At 34.3% G+C, this 19784-nt stretch overlaps 2 protein-coding genes and 1 pseudogene across 2 annotated transcripts; 1 reads left to right on the forward strand and 2 right to left on the reverse strand.

The window, feature by feature from the left end:
• Positions 1-490: 490 nt before the first annotated feature.
• Positions 491-4358, reverse strand: LOC120203504 (MACPF domain-containing protein At4g24290-like). Its single transcript, XM_039203784.1, has 7 exons — positions 4080-4358; positions 3721-3959; positions 3188-3389; positions 2457-2525; positions 2166-2352; positions 1491-1657; positions 491-1236 (listed from the first exon to the last, which is right to left on the reverse strand). The coding sequence occupies exons 1-7, from the start codon at positions 4341-4343 to the stop codon at positions 550-552; spliced, it is 1815 nt and encodes a 604-aa protein (XP_039059715.1). The 5' UTR covers positions 4344-4358; the 3' UTR covers positions 491-549.
• A 2202-nt stretch (positions 4359-6560) lies between these two features.
• LOC120203561 lies at positions 6561-10264 on the reverse strand (annotated as a pseudogene).
• Positions 10265-12786: 2522 nt separating this feature from the next.
• On the forward strand, positions 12787-13371 carry LOC120203390 (WASH complex subunit 3-like). The gene is made up of 2 exons (XM_039203696.1): positions 12787-13011; positions 13240-13371. Exons 1-2 carry the CDS (start codon positions 12796-12798, stop codon positions 13297-13299), a joined length of 276 nt encoding a protein of 91 aa, XP_039059627.1. The 5' UTR covers positions 12787-12795; the 3' UTR covers positions 13300-13371.
• Positions 13372-19784: the final 6413 nt, after the last annotated feature.

The raw sequence follows: 19784 nt of genomic DNA on the forward strand, positions 1-19784 counted from the left end.
ATCTAGGGTATGTTTGATGTAAAAGGATTAAGCGTAATATATGTAATTAATCACCCATTTATTCTCGCAATTCTATCTTGATCACCGACTATTTCTTAAATTATATCTAACTTTACGTTTTGATCACTTGTCGATAATGACATCATCAGAAGAAACAAAATAAAAAGAAACTATCATCACCAACAGTTCGTTTCTATTTATACAACACTTTCACCCAAAGAAAACAATCACTTGAGAATCAAAACCGCCATTGTGCATAGAAACTTGAAGAATTTATATTACAAACAAACAAACAAATTTACAATACAAGATAAAATTTGCAAGCAATTGAATCCCCAACACTCCCAATCATATCCCCCACAGCTCTTTTTCCTCTCTTCCATTCACCCATCCCCATGAAGTTCATCTCTTTAAATCTGACTATTCTCAAGTTTCCACTCATCTCTCTCTATATTTTCGGATTCTCTGATCTTCGGTAATTTTTTCCTACTAGTATTTGGTTCCATGGTGGATAAAGAATCAAAAGTGACAAGTGGAAGGGAAAATCGTCTAGTTCTCATCGATGCCATCTTCATCGGGTAATATTGCAGTCAATAAAGAATACTTTACCAGGAGAGAGATCTTTCCCTTCTTGACAACTAATCTTGCCCCCGAAACAACCCAATATCCAGGGCTTTCCTGTGGCCCTCGTGTAATTTCGGTTGTATCAATGAATTTCAAAAGCTTGGGAGCTTGAACAGGCACGGGAGGGCCTCCAGGGTAAACGGCGGAGTTAATATTCACATCAGCTGGCCTTGGAGGCGGCTTCTGAACTTGTGTGAAGTGATGACTGATTAGTGTGGATATGAGTCCAGACTTGGCAACTGACCCGGGTGATCCTTCCCATTCTGGCTGCTTAACGGAAATAGCTCCCAAGACAGTCGAGAAGCGTAGTCGTAAAAAGAGAATATTTTTAAAACCATGATTCTCAACCTGCAATTGGGCTCCAGTTACAATCGAAAGATCCTCATCGGACTCAATGGGAGCAGTGCATACATGAGAGTAGTTCTTCCAATAAACTTTCTCGTAGTAATTACGATCATGAGACTCTTGGCGGAAGTTCCCTTTTGGATCATCTACAAGTTGGAAGATTTTTGGGAGGGAGGAAAGGTGCTGCAAGTGGATGGCCAAGTGGTTGCTCCTTTTACCTTCTAGATATAGTCTGAGGCCGGTCACGGGCCTCCTACCCACATCAACCTGTAATGGAATTATGTAATTAAAAATCAGATATATTTTCTTTTGATATGAACAAAGACTTCCAGAAAAGGCGGTAGCTCAACAACCGAAGCACTAGTGGTCATCTATAAATTCAACACCAGCATTGAACATGGTCCGATTTTTTATCGACTTGGTGGGCTGATAAAAACTACACAAAGCCAGACATGGATGAAATCTACAAGGAAACACTTGATGCAGAAAGCCAGAAAGTTTCAAATTAAATTTTTTTTTACCGGAGTAGTGTTCACGAAAAGCTTGGGCCCCATAAAGCTGAATTGCAAAGATGCAGTGCTCTGTTGCTTTCGTTGCGGACCAAGAGGAAGTTCACCGAAAACCGGTGCCCACTGTCTTGGAAGCTGAAATTCCAAAAACTGGTGGAGCTCTTCAATTGGTGGTTTATCTGTAAGAGCAATAGCTTGCAGATGAAATATGTGCACACTGTTTGCTATAAAATAAAGTATCATTTGCAACAAATTCATGTTGTTTCATGACACAGATTATGTTAAGCTAGAAATACCTATCAATTATTCAGTTCCGAAACTCTCGCAGAGTTAAACACTGCTAGTTAAGGATTTCATGATAGAAAACGTGATCAAGGATCAAGTCCTATTGATGTAGTTTGGTACTTACTGTCGACTTACAATCATTTACAAAAGGTTTAATCAAAATAAGCTCATAACTCGTGTTTGATTGCCTTCGAATTACATAATAGTAAGACGGTTAGTGAACTTGTGATATATTTGACAAATTATAAAGTGGAAAAAATGCGAGGCATACTTCTTCAAGAGAATAATAAAGGCATTCCATGTTTGGTAAGAGAAAAATGGAGATACAATAATTTGAAGCAGGCGGTAGAAGAAAATAAAAATGCATTAGGTAGACAGGCAGAAACCATAGGTCTTGCTTACATCGCAAATATAGATTTATGGCATGGCTCAGAAATCCACATCCCGGCACTCCATTCAACAGAGAAGTAATAGGAATAAAGGACATTGAGATTACGTCAGGCTCTAACTGAACCGTTTGTAACCAGTCAATATGAGAAAGGTTTCTATTATCACTTCCACCTCTCCTTTTGTAAATGGTTACAATATCCTGCAATTTTTAGGTAATTATTAACATTGATATCGGGAAAGAAGCCTAAACCCTTACCAAGGAGCTTTAACTACTATGCAAACAACCCATGGAAGAAAACCAACCTCTTTATGTGCATATGAACTTGATGGACTGTTACTAGCAAACCTTAGCCGCTGCTCCCTGATTTCAAACTGAAACAGAAATAATTATATTAGATACCCCAGGAAAAAGGGGAAACACGCACTATGCCAATGTTTCACTTGTAAGGATGATTGACAGACAAGTTAAAACAAAAGAAGTTTTACCACCAAAAGTGACGGCAAACCAGATATAAGTAGACAAATACCCATAATGTATTTATTCTATAGAGATTAATTAAACTAATATTGGGAGGCTAGCAGTCAAAGTAATAAAATCCACCAACCAAGTTGAAAGACCTATAAAATAACAGTATCCTCATAAAACAAGCGGCAAAGCAAAAAAAATGACAGATCCAGATCTTGGTTAAAAAACCTGAACATTTAAAACAATAGCAGACATGTAGCATACTCTGGGAACTATTTAACTGGAATATCGTTAGCAATCATACAATATTTAGTGTGAAACTGGGTTGTAGTGTTACTATGTGAGAAAACTCTCTCAAAACAAATTTTGGCGTCAATACGCAACATCCTGCAACACTTCCCAATAACACCCTGCTTGGCAGGTTAAATCAGGGATATTGTATCCCTGTTGTAAAAAAAAAAATACTGATCTAGGAATATTGATTTCATTCCATCCAAACAAGGAGCATGATTTATGTATATATACAGCTATAGATTAGAAGATGTATCGTCACAGTTCTACAGCAAACCTTGTCACTCGGGTAGACTTGCTCAGGCAGCATGCTGTATTGTTCACTGACATCTATAAACCTCTTATCAGCCATATCCTTCAGTCTTTTCTGAATATCAGCAGGTTGAAGAGTAGAGGAATGCTGCTGTTTTATGTAAATAACATCCTTCCCACCCATCTTCACGCCAACAATTATGTGGGTGCCATAAGTTTCAATAAACCTGAGATGTCAATATTATATATCAACCTCAAATACTATATAGCAGAGAGTAAATAACATTATATAAAGCAGGCAGCAAGCAGAAGGCAGCAGAAAATTTATTGTTATCAACACAACAGCATTCTTCATATGTTCATTAAGAATATGCATGCTGAACCAGTAAAAGAGAAACAAAAAAGTTAATAATTGAATTGTTCACCACACAACAAACGAACTCAAAAAGAGAGGGAGCCAGAAACACAGATTGGCCGAAGCCCAAGTCAATACATGACAAGGTCTTATTTAAGAACTCATCAACAGCATTCAATGATCAAATTTGCATCAAAATTCACCTCGCCAATGCTGCAGGTTCCCATGTAGATGGGACTGCTTTCCTGACATGATCTCGTAGCACCATTTGGGATTTCTCCAGTGCGACTGAGTATAGTGTGATGAACACCCCATCAAAAGCAAGGGTCTTGGTATTAGCAGCATCTTTTTGCCAGCAACTAGAGAATTCAAACGTGGAATTGAAGTGGCCTGAAGGTATTTTTCCAGTCAAAGATATATCTTGGTTGAATTGCTCTGACATCTGGAGAAAATAAAAGAAAAGAAATGAGAAAATGCATACTCTTGTATATCTCTCACAGGATTTAACTCATGTCACAACAATTTAACTACTAATAGCATTGAACAAACGATGAATCATTACCTGTTGGAAAGAGAGAACATCGGACCTGAACCGTGTGCGCTCTCCTTTATCACATTTTATTGATTTGGGCACGTCAAGTATCGAAATTCCACCAGGTAAAACAATTTCATGGCCTTCATCTTCATCTATCTCGATAAGACATGGATCTTTCGAATTACCCCCTTTACAGTACTTCAGACGAAGATCCATTCCAATATCATATCCACATCCAATGGACCTTATGGCAATCTCAGCCGCCTCCGGTGCTGGCATCTTAAGCGCCATTGCTCAGCGCATCACTCTTTTTTCACCAAAACTGGAACCAAGTTCACACGTGATTCAATTATTCAAACCAAACATAGTACAATCCAAGTAAAGCAAAAGCAACACCGTTTCATTCATTTACAAAAATAAAGCTAATCCAAATCATACACACAGCTCAACGTGTAAAAACGGACCAAAAAACACCATACAAAATTTTCCTTTTAAGCATATATTACTAAAACAGAACATATCAGAATTCCATATATAGCTCAAATATTCAAATTCATATCAAACAAAATCAGTTTTCATACTCTTTTCCAGTAACAATTACAAGTAAAACCAAAATACCTCAATTTTAAGAAGAAAATTAGCCGATTTTCACAAATTAACAACACCCCAAATCCAAATATAGCTCCGATTGAACAAGCATCCCTAAAACACTAGATCCTTAAAATAAAAATAGACCCAAAATAAGTTTTCTAAAGAAGGTTAGCTCGTATTAGGCAGAAAAAAGGAGTTCGTACATTTTACGCTGCTCAAGAACTAAAGTGGGGAATCTTTGGTGGGGTTTTTAGAGCATATTTTGGAGCTCGAAAAAAATCCCAATACAAGTAAAGCTCACTCAAATTGAAGCCGGGACCCCAATCCGTTCGATTTGGAAGTGTTTTGAAACTGCAAGATTTCCAGGTTGGGAAATTCCAAGAACAAAACTTGAACGGAAAGAAAGATCAAGGAAAAAGTGGCTGAGTAGAGAGATGTAAATAACAATAACAATGAAATTTAAAAAAAAAAAAGATAGAAAGAGAGAGAAACCCTAAGAAAGGGGAAGGTTGCTGAGCTGAGACACGGACGAAAGTAGTAAAATGTGTTTGACTGGAAATAAAGAAAAATTCCTTTGTAGTGACATGAGTTGTGAGTGAGTCAGACTCATGCCATTTTAACTCCGAGTCGAGTATTGATTGATTAACAGTAGGACAAGAAAAAAAAAGGAAAGTCAAAGGTGTTGCTTTCAATGAATGGCCTTGGGTAAGGAGGGTCTTCAATTGGTTAAAATGGTGACCGATGGAACTAATTGAATTTTTTTCTTTAATTATTAAGTGAATTGATTTTTTTAAAATATTAACTGAAATTAATAAAAAAATCGGTTATTTCGGTGGTTTATCTGAATTAATTAATTTTTATAATTTTTTAATTAAATTAATTTATTTAAGTTAAAATTTAATTAGGTATTAATAATTTAACAAGTCTAGGGTGGTTAAAAAATAATAGGTCTTAATTTTTAATGATTTTGAACTTAAATTATATAATTAATATAAATAATATATTTAATATTTAATAATTTACATTAATAAGATTAATTAATTGATTTTGAACTGAATTAATCGTTAATCGAATATTAAAAAAATTAACCGATCGAATTAAAACCTATCAGGTTTGGCTCCCATGCCCATCCTACTTTTCTGTGTTTTTTATTTTGTTTATTAATAGGTTTGATTATATTCTACGCGTATTGAAGATGTCGTTTTATCTTTGATTTAGGGTTTTCATTTTTCTACTATTTTGACTTAATATTGAAGTCCTTTGTTTGTACCATGTAATGTTTAAAAGAAAAATTGCCCACTTGGCCAAATAAAAAAATAAATGCGAGACTGTAAGTTATCAGTTACTTTTTTTAATTCAAATTTATTATATTTATTAATAAAATTATATTAAAATATTTTGTATTAATATCTATTTTTAGAGTTAATTGTCTGTTTAGTACATATATTATATCAAATTACTTAATATCATTAAAATATTTTTTTATTTCAATTTCATACATAAAATTTGATGTTGCCAACCACTTCGGTACTTCGAACCTAATTTGCTTTCTCGCCTTCCTTGTGTGATAAGTAGGTAACCCACGGCGGAGGACGTGACGATTCAGTAATATCCATATTAATTTCTGTCTAGCAAGGACAGAGAGTGGAGATTATTTTTCATTTAACTAATGTAAGAGTGAAACTGCAAAATGTAAATCTTTGGGGATTGGTATTTCATCTTTGCTCTAAGATTGAAAGGAATGAAAATATTAATAATAAAATCAAAACTATTATGAAAAGGGACCAGATATAAACATTAAAAAGAAGAAAGGACCTAAGAGTGAAATATCTCAAAAAATAAAATATGTGGATCCATGAAAAGGGCCTAAACATGTTATCTGTTGGTAATATTTATATGACAATATGGCAACGCTCCTCAGACAGTTGGTAAGGAAAATTTTACCCCTAGAGCAATCTTGCCTTTCTCCACAGCCAGTCTTGCACCGGAAACAACCCAATACCCCGGAGGTTGTTGTGGCCCTCTTGTAATCTCAGCCGTATCGACCAATTTCTTGAGTTTCGGAGGATAATTTGGCTTAGGAGGGCCACCATGGTAACTGCAGAGCCTATATACGTCTGAGGTTGTGATTCATCAGACTGGGTTACAGCCACAGGGACCATGGGCTCAGGTTCAAATTCCCCCTCTGGACGCCTTACGATCACCGCTCCCAAAACCGTAGAGAAATGAAGTCGTAAAAAGAGAACATTTCGGAATCCATGTTTCCCTACCACCAGCTCAGCTCTAGTAACTATGCATTGTCCATTGGAAGACTCTACAGGAGCTGTACAAACTCGAGAGTAGTTCTTCCATCGAACATTTTCAATGTATCTTTTCTCATGGGACTCTTGATCAGGGAAGGTACCATCAGGTTCATCCACAAGTTGGAAGTATGCCGGTCGAGAACTAAGGTGCTGCATGCAGATAGCCAACCAATTACTTCTTTTACCCTCCAGATAGAGCCGAAGACCAGTAACCGGTCTCATCCCCACATCAACCTGCCATGAAAATGATAATAATGTTAACTTATGATCTTAACAGAAACAGAATGAAAACAATTGATAGAAGTTCCCCATGCTGATATCTAAGATCTGAATGAAATCACCTCCCATGGGACTTTCTTGTAGCTCCTATCAACTAGAGTAACTCCCTTGTATTGGATTTCTAGTATAAAACAGCAGAGATTTAAGAGGATGAAGAAAACTTAACTGTAATGGCTCTAACATAAAGCTTTGGCCCCATGAAGCTGAACTGCAAAGATTCAGTGTTCTGTTGCTTCTGTTGCCGACCAAGAGGAAGTTCACTGTAAGTCGGAGCCCACTGTCTCGGAAGTTGAAGTTCCAAAAACGGGTGTAGCTCGTCAATTGGTGGTTTATCGGTATCATTTGCAGCAGTGAGCAAAATTAAGGAAAATGAAGTAGACAGACAGAATAGGTCTTGCTTACATCGCAAGTATAGGTTTATGGCATGGCTCAGAAATCCGGTACCCGAACTCCATTCAACAGAGAAGTAATAGAGATGAAGGACATTGAGATTACATCGGGTTCCGACTAAACCGTTTCTAACCAGTCATTGTGAGAAAGGTTTGTATCATCACTTCCACCCTTCCTTTTGCAAATGCTTATAATATCCTGCAAACTTTAGGTAATTATTAACAACATTGATCATAAAGAAACTTAAACCTTTGCCAAGGAGCTTTGACTAAACACCATAAGAAAGAAATCAAACCTCGGAAAAGAACACATCATGCAAATGATTCACTTGTAAGGAAGATTGACAGAAAGATTAAAACCCATAAACAATCAAAGCATACAGTGTCAAAGTAAATAAACCAAAAACAAAACTGCCAACATAAACATTAACATCTTCTCTGGCAGCTATCTAGTTGGCATCATACTAGCAATCATTTGTTATTAATGTGATACTGGGCTGTGGTGTTCCTTTGTTAAGAGAGAGTGAGAAACTCTTCCTTTTAAAAAGTGCTTCTCACCACACATTTTGGCTCCAATATACAACTTCCATAATAACACCCTGCTTGCCTGGTCAGTCACGGAGATCGAACACCGCTGTAAAATAATATTGAACTAGGGACATCGATTTCATTCCATCCAAACAAGAAGCATGATTTATCTAGACATACAGCTATATATTAGAAGATCATCATTGAAGTTGTATTGCAAACCTTGTCACCCTGGAAGACTTGCTCAGACGTATCCTTCGATCCGTTAGCATCTACAAACCTCTTATCAGCCATATCATTCAATCTTTTCTGGATATCAGCAGGTTGAAGAGTAAAGGGGTGTTGCTGTTTTGTGTAAATGACATCCTTCCCTCCCATCTAACACCAACAATTATATGGGTGCCATAAGTGCCAATAAACCAGAGATTATACAGCAGAGAGTAGATAACATGACATAAAGTATAGTAGGCATCAGAAAATTCATGGTCACCAACAGAGCAGGCATCAGCATTCTTCATATTTTCATTAAGAATATGCATGTTGAGTTACATTTAAATGAACTCATTCTAAGAACTAAATGATCATTTTTTTATCGAAAATCATCTTGCCAGTGCTGCAGGTTCCCATGTAGATGGAACCGCTTTCTTGACATGATCCCGTAGCTTCACTTGATAATACTCCATTGCAACCGAGTAGAGGATGCTGTGGATGTGGCGTTGCCGTTAAAGACCTACTCAAAAGATCAAATAGGACTCCATACTGAGGTGCGAATCCGAACGATCCGTCCCACTCTGAATGCCTCATGATTATCGCTCCCAAAACAGTAGAGAAATAAAGTCGTAAAAAGAGGATGCTTTTGAATCCATATTTCTCTACCTGTAGGTGAGCTCCGGTTACTATGGAATGATCGTTGTCCGCCTCTACAGGAGACGTACAAACTCGAGAGAAGTTCTTCCACCGGACTTTGTCAAAGTATCTTTTATCATATGACTCTTGATGAGAAAATGTATCGACGGGCTCATCGACAAGTTGAAAGTACGTCGGTAGAAAAGGAAGGTGTTGCATGTAGATAGCCAACCGGTTGCTTCTTTTACCCTTGAGATATAGCCGAAGACCTGTAACTGGTCTCGTACCTACATCAACCTGTCATGGAATTGGTAACAATGGTAAGTATTGATTTTAACATGAACAAAATGAATACCACCTCCAACAAAAGGACTGGACTTTCTTGTAGCACAAGAAACAAGAAAAATGCTCATCTAATAGTGATGTGTAAAAAATGTTCATTTAATGCTCAAGCTAACTGGTAAAATATACTAGTGAGTATACTCGTATACTGCACTCTCTTCTCTATGGTAGATATCATGGTGCGGTTGAGGATTTTACATCTTGGAGCTCACGCACCCCTCTAGTTTACCAAGGATGAGGCCCGGAATCTCTACATCGGACACAACACCCTCGACTAACCCACGTCTTACGAGTGTCGGACCTTGCACCCTTGTTAGTCAGTTTAAAGTGCCTCGTGCGCTACCTAAGGATATCCGGATTGATTCTATACTTCAACATCATCATATTTACTAAGGAACTCGGATGTCCTGGTCGTTTCTCGATCATCAATCAAGGCTAGTTTTATATCACCCTAATTGATCTCGTTTCTAGGTGAATTAAGCATTATTATTGTTCTAACTTATATAGTCTTATATGAAAGTAATTAGAACTTTTGGGAGTCCTCGATTACCTTTTAGAATCTCTTGGTTATTAAAACCCAAAACAATGCACTGGTACTGGCCTTACAGTATCGATACCCTAGTGTTATTTCTTCTTGAAATAAAAGGGTAAATATCGATGCTCACATGAGAAGTATTGATACTTGAGTCTCGATATCGATACTTCCCTAGAATACCGATACTAAAATTGTATTTTGGAAAACGGGTTTCGATACCAAACATCTCAATCTCGATAGCAAACCCCCAGTATCGATACTCTTTCAAGGGGTATCGATATTGCTCTAATAAACTCTATGAATTTTATGCCTGAAATAAGAACAATATTAATATTGTTCCTCTAGTACCGATACTCACCCTTGAAAAAGTACTATTTGGGCGCTCAAACTCACCCACATTGCTATTTTGAGGCTCCTAATTATTATTAGTGTCTTAGGTTGACCTGAGCTACTAACGTGAGATTTGAGGCGTTACATTTGGTCAATTTTTTTAATTTTGACTCGTTATTATTTAAAATTTATAATTGATAAAATTATAAAAATATATTTTAAAAACCTTAAATCAAATAATTTTTAATTGTATATTTTATAAAATTTAATTATTTTAAATAGTTAAAATAATCCTAGTCAAAGTTTAAAATTTTTGACATTTAAAAAATTAATAATAAACACTTTTAGTGGGATGAAAATAATACATCTTAACTAAACTTATACATACAAAAACTCATGTATTAACCATTGCAAATTTAAACCACAATCACACTATCGAACTATGGTCTCATCAGCATGAACTAAGCGACCTCAATATTAAAGGAATTGTTGTTATTTCTTGAGGTCTCGGGTTCAAGCACCAGAAATGTCAGGAGTGTGAGCGTTCAACATCAAATGATTGAGAGTTATCTTCGAACAAATACTACATTTTACATACCTTAGAAATAAATAAATAAACTATGGTCTCATCAGCAAATTTATGTATTACATTAGATATTATTAGGGTAAATTGTATCATTTCTCACTGAATTGTACTCTCTCTCCTATTTTATTCACTGTACTTTTAATTTTTCTAATTTACTCATTGAACTTTCGAATTACTCCTGTTTTGATCACTATAAATTATTTTATTTGTAATTTCTGTATGACATGGAATTTTTTATTATTTAATATAAAATAATTAAAAATACAAAAGTAAAAATAAAAGGTGGTTGTTCAGTCCCAAATTTCATGGGTTGATTCGTATCGACCCATGAGTTCGAATCTAGTGATTGTTTCACCGAAAAATATCCCAAAACCCGTGAATCTCGACTGAAATGTTTTGACTTCCTCACTTTTAATCTCCAATTCTTAGACTTTGGAGCAACTTTCGACAAAATTGAGGTCAAATTCGGACTCAATGTGTCAAGGCGAAGCGACTCGTGAAATTTGGGACCGAACAACTACAATCAACGACAGTGACATCTGACCACCTTTTCAATTATAAAATAATTCAAAATGATCAAAGCAAAAACAATTCGAAAGTTCAGTGAGTAACTTAGAAAAATTAAAAGTACAATGAAAAAAAGAAGAGAAAGAATATAGTTCAGCGATAATTGATGTAATTTATAGGGGTGTTCAAATCCGGGTACCCCTTCAGGTAGTTGATTGGTCGGTCGGTTCCCGACTCTGATATTGTGGATACCCGAATTTTACGAGTACCTGTAATTCGGGTAATCGGATACTTGATTTGTTTATTATTTTCAAATTATTAATTTTTAAAAATAACATATAGCTTATATTATTAAGCAAAGGATTATATTAATTATTAAACATACAACTACTAGGTGGGATAGTTTTTGTTTTAATTTTATTAGTTTAATTTAATATATAAATTATTAATAATTAAATATATAATATTATTTTATATATAAAAATAAATGTTAGGGACCACGTGGCCGCTGATGAAGACATGTTGACAAAAATGACACGACAGATGGGAGGATCTGGCGCATTTACTCGAAGATGCAGCGTTTAGTCAACATATATGTTCACAGCTTTCAAGCCTTTTTTATTTATGCATATTTTATTAACAATAATTCATTGTAGTGCGACACACCATTATAGTTGAATGATTAGAAGTTTAATATATTTCCAGTTAAATGCTTGGTGTATCACGATCATGTGGTGATATATATAATCTCTTAATTAAAAGAAGTTAATTTATTAAATTAAAATTAAAATTAAAATTAAATTAGTAGAATATATAGATATTAAAGATCAAATGTGTAATTGTACTTATTATATTAGCTGTCACATCAATATTTTCATTAAATGTTAACGATAAATTATTTAATTGACATATTTAAATAATTAAATGATATGATTGACAAAATTTAAAATTTAATAATTAAAATAAAAAGAAAAAAAATAATCAAGTGGTCATACAAATAGTTTAATCTAAATATATTTAAGAGTGAATTGCATCATACGTATAATTTGGGATAAAATTAGAGTGTTCAAAAAGTTTAGAGACTAATTTAAAATAAATGTCATAATTTGGGGATAAAATTGAAATGTTTAAAAGTTAAAGGATTAATTTAATGATAATCATAATTTAGGGATGAAATTAAAACATTTAAAAGTTTAGAAACTAATTTAAAATGAGGAATATATTTTGAGGACATGTGATGCAATTCACTCTATATTTAAAATCAAAGTTTAAACTAGACTTGTAAAAGTTCACCGGCCGGAGTCGATGATATATACGGCAACTGTGAAAAGTGCAGAGCCTTTACTTCCCGAATCTACCTTCAGTAAAATATAATATGAATCTTTCTCTCTCACACACACACACGTCTATAACTTGCGTCTGCCATTTTCTAACCTTGTTTCCATTTCATTATTTGATATATATATATCATCTCCTAGCTCAAACCAATCTAGCAAAGTACCCTACAATGAATGGAAATCCATACTCAAAGATCATAGGCGAAGTCGGAGGCAATGAAAGCTCCATATCCATGGAGTCTTCTTCTTCTTCCCCAGATCTTATGCCTGGAACCCCCAAACCCACTTCTAACCCTACCCCAAACCCCATGAAGAACTCGGACCCCAACACCCAATGCTCATCGGAGCAAGAAGATGATCCAGCCGAAGGCAACAACAACAACAAAGTGGGGGAGAAGATGTTTGTCGTTGATCCCACACTGAGAAGAAACATCTCAGTTTCTTCGGCTTTTGCACTCCAGCACCAGGCCGCCGTGAAGAGAGCTTTCTCGATGCGAAGATCTTGCTCGGTAAATGAAAGTTATTGCAGGATCCATGACCAGCATGTGACTTTAACACCTCCCTTGGATGAAGATGAAGTATTGGACGTAACTGGGACTAAAACATCCGTGAAGAAGAAGAAGAACACGAGAGACAAGATCCTTAAAGCATGGAAGAAGATTTTTAGGCTGTAGTATGTCTTTTAATTACCGTAAACAACATTTTATATAGCTTGCCTTTGAATCTGATTTGCACTTCTCTTTATTCCTTTCTTTTATCAAAACAACTCCTTTTTTTTTGGTTTAATACAGGTGAAGCCCGTTTTATCGGCTCTAATTATCTCCACAGCTTCCTTAGGGTAAATGTGCAGAAAAACAAAATCTTCTCATTGGTTCCTCATTTGCTTGGTGATGATGTATGCGACTCGGTTAGCCTCCCTCGGTATGTTCTGAATCTTTACTTCCCAATTCCTTTTGAGCAGATTGTCTATATGTTGAAGTATTGTTAGTTGTCTGTGTTTGGTCGATCTATTGTTTATAAGTTTTACTGCTTCCTTGTTATCCGATTCCAGTATAACTTTTCTTTCTCCTTTTATCCATGCCAATTTTAAACCTTCATGAATTCCCCAGAGTTCTTCTTCCAATAAGGTACAAATACCTATTTTCCTGCCAAATCCCCAGAGCCAATTACCTTCGTAGTCTCTAGCTACTATTCCACATGCTGCATCTCCATCATTCTGGTTTCTTGTTCCTTGTTCCATCAGTGTTTATTTTACAGTAGCTAATCTCTGGTTTTTGCCATCCATATTGAACATTCTTCCTAGTTTGATTAATTCCAATCTTTAGGGTTTCTGAATTTTCAACCTCATGAGTAAGTCTCAATGCTTGTTGGATGATTGAATCTCTCTCAACCATTTCAGAGTCGAAAACTACATGATTTCTTCTTTTTCAGATTAACTAAATAACCGGCCAATTCTCTGTTCTAGTATTTGGGGATTGAGTTGTCTCAAGATTTTCGATAACCCATTCCTCCATACTCTTGCTTAGGAATCTATCCATTTTTCTATGATCGATCAATTCTGCCCATATAGTTAAGGCTTTAGGACAAAGTCTCAAAGTGTGGTTGATGTCTTCGGTTTCGTATCCACACATAGGGAAGCTCTCATCCAATGTCACGTGTCTTCGTTTTCTTTCTGAATTGGTCAGGATCTTATTTCCTCCAATCAGCCATAAAAATGTTTTAATCCTGGGTATATCAAAAAACTCCTTTGATTATTGCATTTTCCTCAATTTTTTTGTATTTTAAATAGTGTGTCCTCTATTTCACATGACGAGTACTTATATATAATAAAGTAAAAATTATTATTTATTTATATATTTTAGACCTCCTTTTTCCACTAGTTAAATTAAATTTCAATTAGATTGGAGTTAAATTAAATTTAACATACTTTTTTTCAATATCCAGATTGCGAGGAGATTAAACTAAGTCTAAGGGGGTGTTTGGTTCAGGTAATCTAGGATTATCGGGGGAATGGAATGTCATTCCCCCATTTGGTTGGCAAACATTCCCAACTTCCGGTAATCCTTTATTTCTAACAGTAGTATTTTGTGAGTATATTACCGGGAATGTGATTACTCCCTTTCCTTAGGTATTGTTGGATTACAGATGTTTTGAACTAAAATGCCCTTAATTTTTTTCCCTCAAAAATATATTTATTTTGTCATTGAATAAAAAAAATCTATGAAGGTTAAATTATAAATTTATCCTTAAACTATTTTAGATTTACAAAAAAAATCTATAATTAAAATTTTATAAGAAGTTCAGGGGTTAAAATAAAATTTTACCCTTTCATTAAACCTATTTATCTTTTCAATTTTGTAAAAAAAAATTATATACATTTTATGAATTTAATTTTTTTAAAGAAAATATATAAATTAATTATAGTAATATTATAGTAGAATTCAACTTGTTAAAAAACAAATATATAATAATGACAATTTGATAAAATATACATTCCAATAATATTTTATTCCTTTAACCAAACACTGTAATCTTACATTTATGCTAAACGAATCAAACACAAAATAAAACATTCTCAATAATCATATTCCCACCGGTAATCTTACATTCCGTGAACCAAACACACCCTTAAAGTAAAAAAAAATAACAAATTAGTTCTCATGTGACTATTCAGACATATATTGATATCAATTTCATTGTCATTTATCCTAATAATATACATATTATTGATATTTTATTTCAAAGAAAATACAATTAGATAAAAGTGAAAATTTTCATAGCATACAAGTATTTATCTATAATTTATTGGAAAATATATATTTAGATCTCATTATACTGTGGTGTAAGTGATTGAAAGATGATTTTATCGTTTTTATTTTATTAAAAGAAACATAGAATGCAAACGAGAATCAAATGGACAAGACAAGGCCATTGAATAACATGTGAAATCTATTTAGACACATAAGAAGGAATTCAGTTTTATTATAAAGTCCAAAATTTCGCAGCATTTTCGTGTAAATCTTGAGCACAGGATGCTCTTGTTTTATTTGGACTCAAGTTTCAAAGAAAACGAAATGCTCGTCCAGCTTAGTTGGTAGAGCACAAGGCTCTTAACCTTGTGATCGTGGGATCGAGTCCCACGGAGGTCATTTCATAATTCGGAGGTCTCCCACGGAAATTGCTCTCAACCTGGCGTTGGGGGCAGCCTATTATCATACCTCCTCTTACCCCATTACATATGGGAAAAAGGGTCAGCTAATTTTTCAAAGAAAACAAAATATTTACTACGCAAACAATACCTTGCATATTGTTGTACCACTCGTTGGTATTACCTTGAAATAACGAATCTAGAAATTTAAAAATGAGGTCGAAAATTTCAATACTATTTTCTTCAAATGAATGGGTATGTAATTTTTTTTAATTTTCTTTAATATATTATATTAAATTTAATCATCTTTCTAAGATAATGGTGGCTCAAAGCCTCAATAGTGACGAATGTATATAGTTATGTAAGGAGTGATTGTGTACCTATTATTTTGAGAAAAATATTAAATTTAATTTAATAAATTAAAGAAAAAAGAATTTTTTGAATAATTCATTTTATTACCCAAAGAAGCAGAGACTGTTACAAAACCAATCACCGATCACAAAAACCTTATGTACAACCTACTTACAAAACAGAAGATCGATTTAAACTATACCCTAATTACAAAGATTAGTATTAACACTATCTAGTCTATTGATGTTCTTTCCTCTTAGTTTGATACCTACAAACTCCTTAATAATATTAAAGATATCTTCAGCATATTTGGAGCATCCTTGGAAAATTCTTCAATTTTGTTCCTCCCACAAAACATAGATACGAGCGCACCAAGCAAGCTTTAAAATAGTACTAAGAAGAGAATTGCCTTTCTAAGTGTCACATACCCAAACTAACATATCCTCCCAAGACAAGGTGGATTTCTTTAACCCGTTTAGGAGCAATATGGCCTCCCATAAATAAGAAGCCAAGGAGCATTCAAAGAACAAATGGTTCTGAGTTTCCATCGCTTCATTACAAAGATCATAATTCCCAATAGCAACAATCCCCATTCGTTGAAGCTGATCACGAGTAGGGAGTCTGTCTAAAAGAGCCATCCATGCAATCATACTATGTTTAGGAATGTGAAGAAGAAACCATATCAAGAAATGCCAAGAGACTTTGTCCCCCTTCATCCTAATCTCTTTCCATATGTTCCTTATATTAAGAGCTCTATTCAAAAGGGCTGGTAATGCTTATGTTCTTAATTTAAGGATTCGGTTGAAGCTCCAGCTGAGGTTAGCACCTCGAGCCACAAGTCATTCTCCTTTAAAACATACTCAATTTTGCATACTCAATTTCTTTAAAAATTAAAATATTAAATTTTTGGATTCTTATTTTTTAATTTCTAAATCTTCCACCGAACCTCGAACCCTCAGTTTATTTCTTTAGATCTATTGTGTTACGTGAAGTTGTTGTTCTCGGTGGCTTATGGCCGTTGATCTCTCGAAGCCATTTGAGAGATTGAAGACACCAGTTCCTTGGTGGTTGTGGTGATGGTGGTAATTTTGGGACATTGAATTTTGTAAAAGTTTTTGCTCTTCTTGAATTGGAATTTAATTGTGTTCTTTAAAAATTATTGAGTGATTTTAATAATAAAGAAGAATGTTATTTTTAAGATGTAAGTTTATAGAGTGTGTATGTATATTGTCAACAAGTTAAGAAAATTTTATGTAAATAATATCGTGTAATCCTCCTATAATGTTCGAAAGAAATTATAATCCTTAGAAATGGGTAAAAGAGAGTGTTGGTTCCTGAGGAAACTCGATCCGTATAAAGGAACAAGTTCGTGAACATTAAATGAACATGTTCAACAACACTAAATGAGCCAACTACGAAAATCTTCAAAAACAAACAAATGAACGTGATCATCTTAAAAGATGAATAAACAACATGAACACATTCTTATTCGTTCAAGTCCGATTCGTTTATACTCCTAGATAATGTCAAAAGAGCTAGAACGATAATATATTGAAAGTTGAAGGATTAAAGTAATCGAACAAATAGTAAAAGAACTAAAGTGAAAATTTTCACTAAATTAGAGGGGCCATTTTAGATATTAAGCCTTTAATTTACTATTTTGGTTTCCCGCCAACCTATTTTCCAATCACATTATAACGGGTAAATTATATTCTTACTCACTAAACTTTACTCTCTCTATTTCACTCACCGTACTTTTAATGTTTTCAATTTGCTCACTAAACTTTAGATATTGAACTTTTTTTTATCACTCGACCGTTAAATTTCTAATGGCGTTATGACATTCCTAAATTAAAATTGAAAAAATTAAAAGTATAGTGAGTGAAATAGGAGAGATGGTAAATTTTAGTGAGTAAACATGTGGCATGTTTTATTATTAAAATAAACCACGTAAACACCTCGTTATTAAGTAAACGGTTGAGTGACCGAAAAAGTTCAATGTCTGAAGTTCACTGAACAAGTTGAAAAAATTGAAAATATAGTAAGTGAAATATGAGAGAGTACAGTTCAGTGAGTAAGCGTGTAATTTACCCATTATAATTTCATTGAGTAAAAAAAGAACAGAATTCTGTTATTCATCATTTTCTCTAAAAGGAAAATATATCGTTTTTTCTCTGCTACAATTCAGACTCAGTTCTCCCCATCCAAACAGTAATTTCATTCAGTTCTATAACTTCTTTATTTAGATTTGCTAAATTTAATTTAATATCTTTTTAATTTTGGAAATGCTTGCTTAAACTGACTTCTTTTTTCTGGAAATGTAAAGGAAGATTCTCTGTGATATTATCCGCTCAAAATATATACACTTATTAATTTGATTGCAATAGCATATATTAACTTGATGCAACTTATTTCAACAGATTTTGAAGGAGGCAATTGCTATAATTAAGTAAACCGGTAGATCGAAGCGGCCTGAACTGGAATCGGTGAGTTTTAATTCGATTCAATCAACTTTCTGGTGTTAGCGGAGAGGTTTTCATAACAGAATTGGAAACGTTAATTTTCAGTTAATTAAAAATATTTGTTTAAATTAATATTATTCTCTGTATTGAAATTACGGAACATCTCTGATTTCTCATCTCAATTTAAATCGTCTAATTGTTCCAACCGCGGATTCATTTTGAAATATGAATTTTCTATCGTTTCCGAAGCTTTGTGAATTTTCGGTTGTAGTTTATTCTATTGATTAATATGCCTTTATTTCTTTATATTGAATCATATTGTAATCAGTTTCAATAAAATTGTTTTTCTTTAAAAATCCCAGATTAAGGAGGAAAACGCTGAAAGAAATAGATTTGGGGATCGGATACAACATTGAGAAGCAACGGATCCACGAGTTGAATCACTTGGAGAGGCGACTCAAATGACGGTGAGCGAAACCGTTGGTACCGATTAAGGGTTGGTTTCAATACCGATAAATCCTTCGTCTCCGATGAATCCTTCATCGCCAAAGAATAGGGTAAAGTTTCTTTGCAGCTATGGCGGGAAAATATTGCCCCGATCAAGCGACGGTAAACTCAAGTACGTTGGTGGAGAGACTCGAGTGGTGGCGGTCCCGGGGGATATCAAATTTTCAGGTTTACCCTCGTTTCAACCTAGTTAAGTTTTATGCCAATTCGACTTATTCCAATGGTAATTTGGTCATTGCCATTTATATTTTTTACCAATATTTGCTTCACTCTCATTTTCTTTTTGAAATAACTATTAGTACTTCGGCTTTTTGATACTATAACTATTAGTACTTGACTTTTTCATACTTTAGATTGATTTAGAATTCAAAAATTGCTGTCTAATCATTTTTCCAGTGTTTAAGCTATCATATTTTGGATTGATCACTTGTTTTTCTAAACTGTAGTCAACAAAACCATAGTTAGTGTTAAGAGATGCTTTATGTTGGCATTTTGGCCAAAGTTCAATTCTTAGTAATCGTTTGAAGGAAAAAGAAACATAGCAACATGTGAAAATCTTAAAAGCTAAAGAAATCATCAATCTGTTTTTGGAAAATCCATTTTTAAAGTGACAGTTTCTCTGTACGTGACAGAATTGAAGAATAAGGTGAACGGTATGGTTGAAGACGTCGTGATTCTAAAATTCCCGATT

The sequence above is a fragment of the Hibiscus syriacus genome, unplaced genomic scaffold (assembly GCF_006381635.1).
Source record: "Hibiscus syriacus cultivar Baekdansim isolate YM2019G1 unplaced genomic scaffold, ASM638163v2 tig00009942_pilon, whole genome shotgun sequence".
Taxonomy (NCBI): Eukaryota; Viridiplantae; Streptophyta; class Magnoliopsida; order Malvales; family Malvaceae; genus Hibiscus; species Hibiscus syriacus.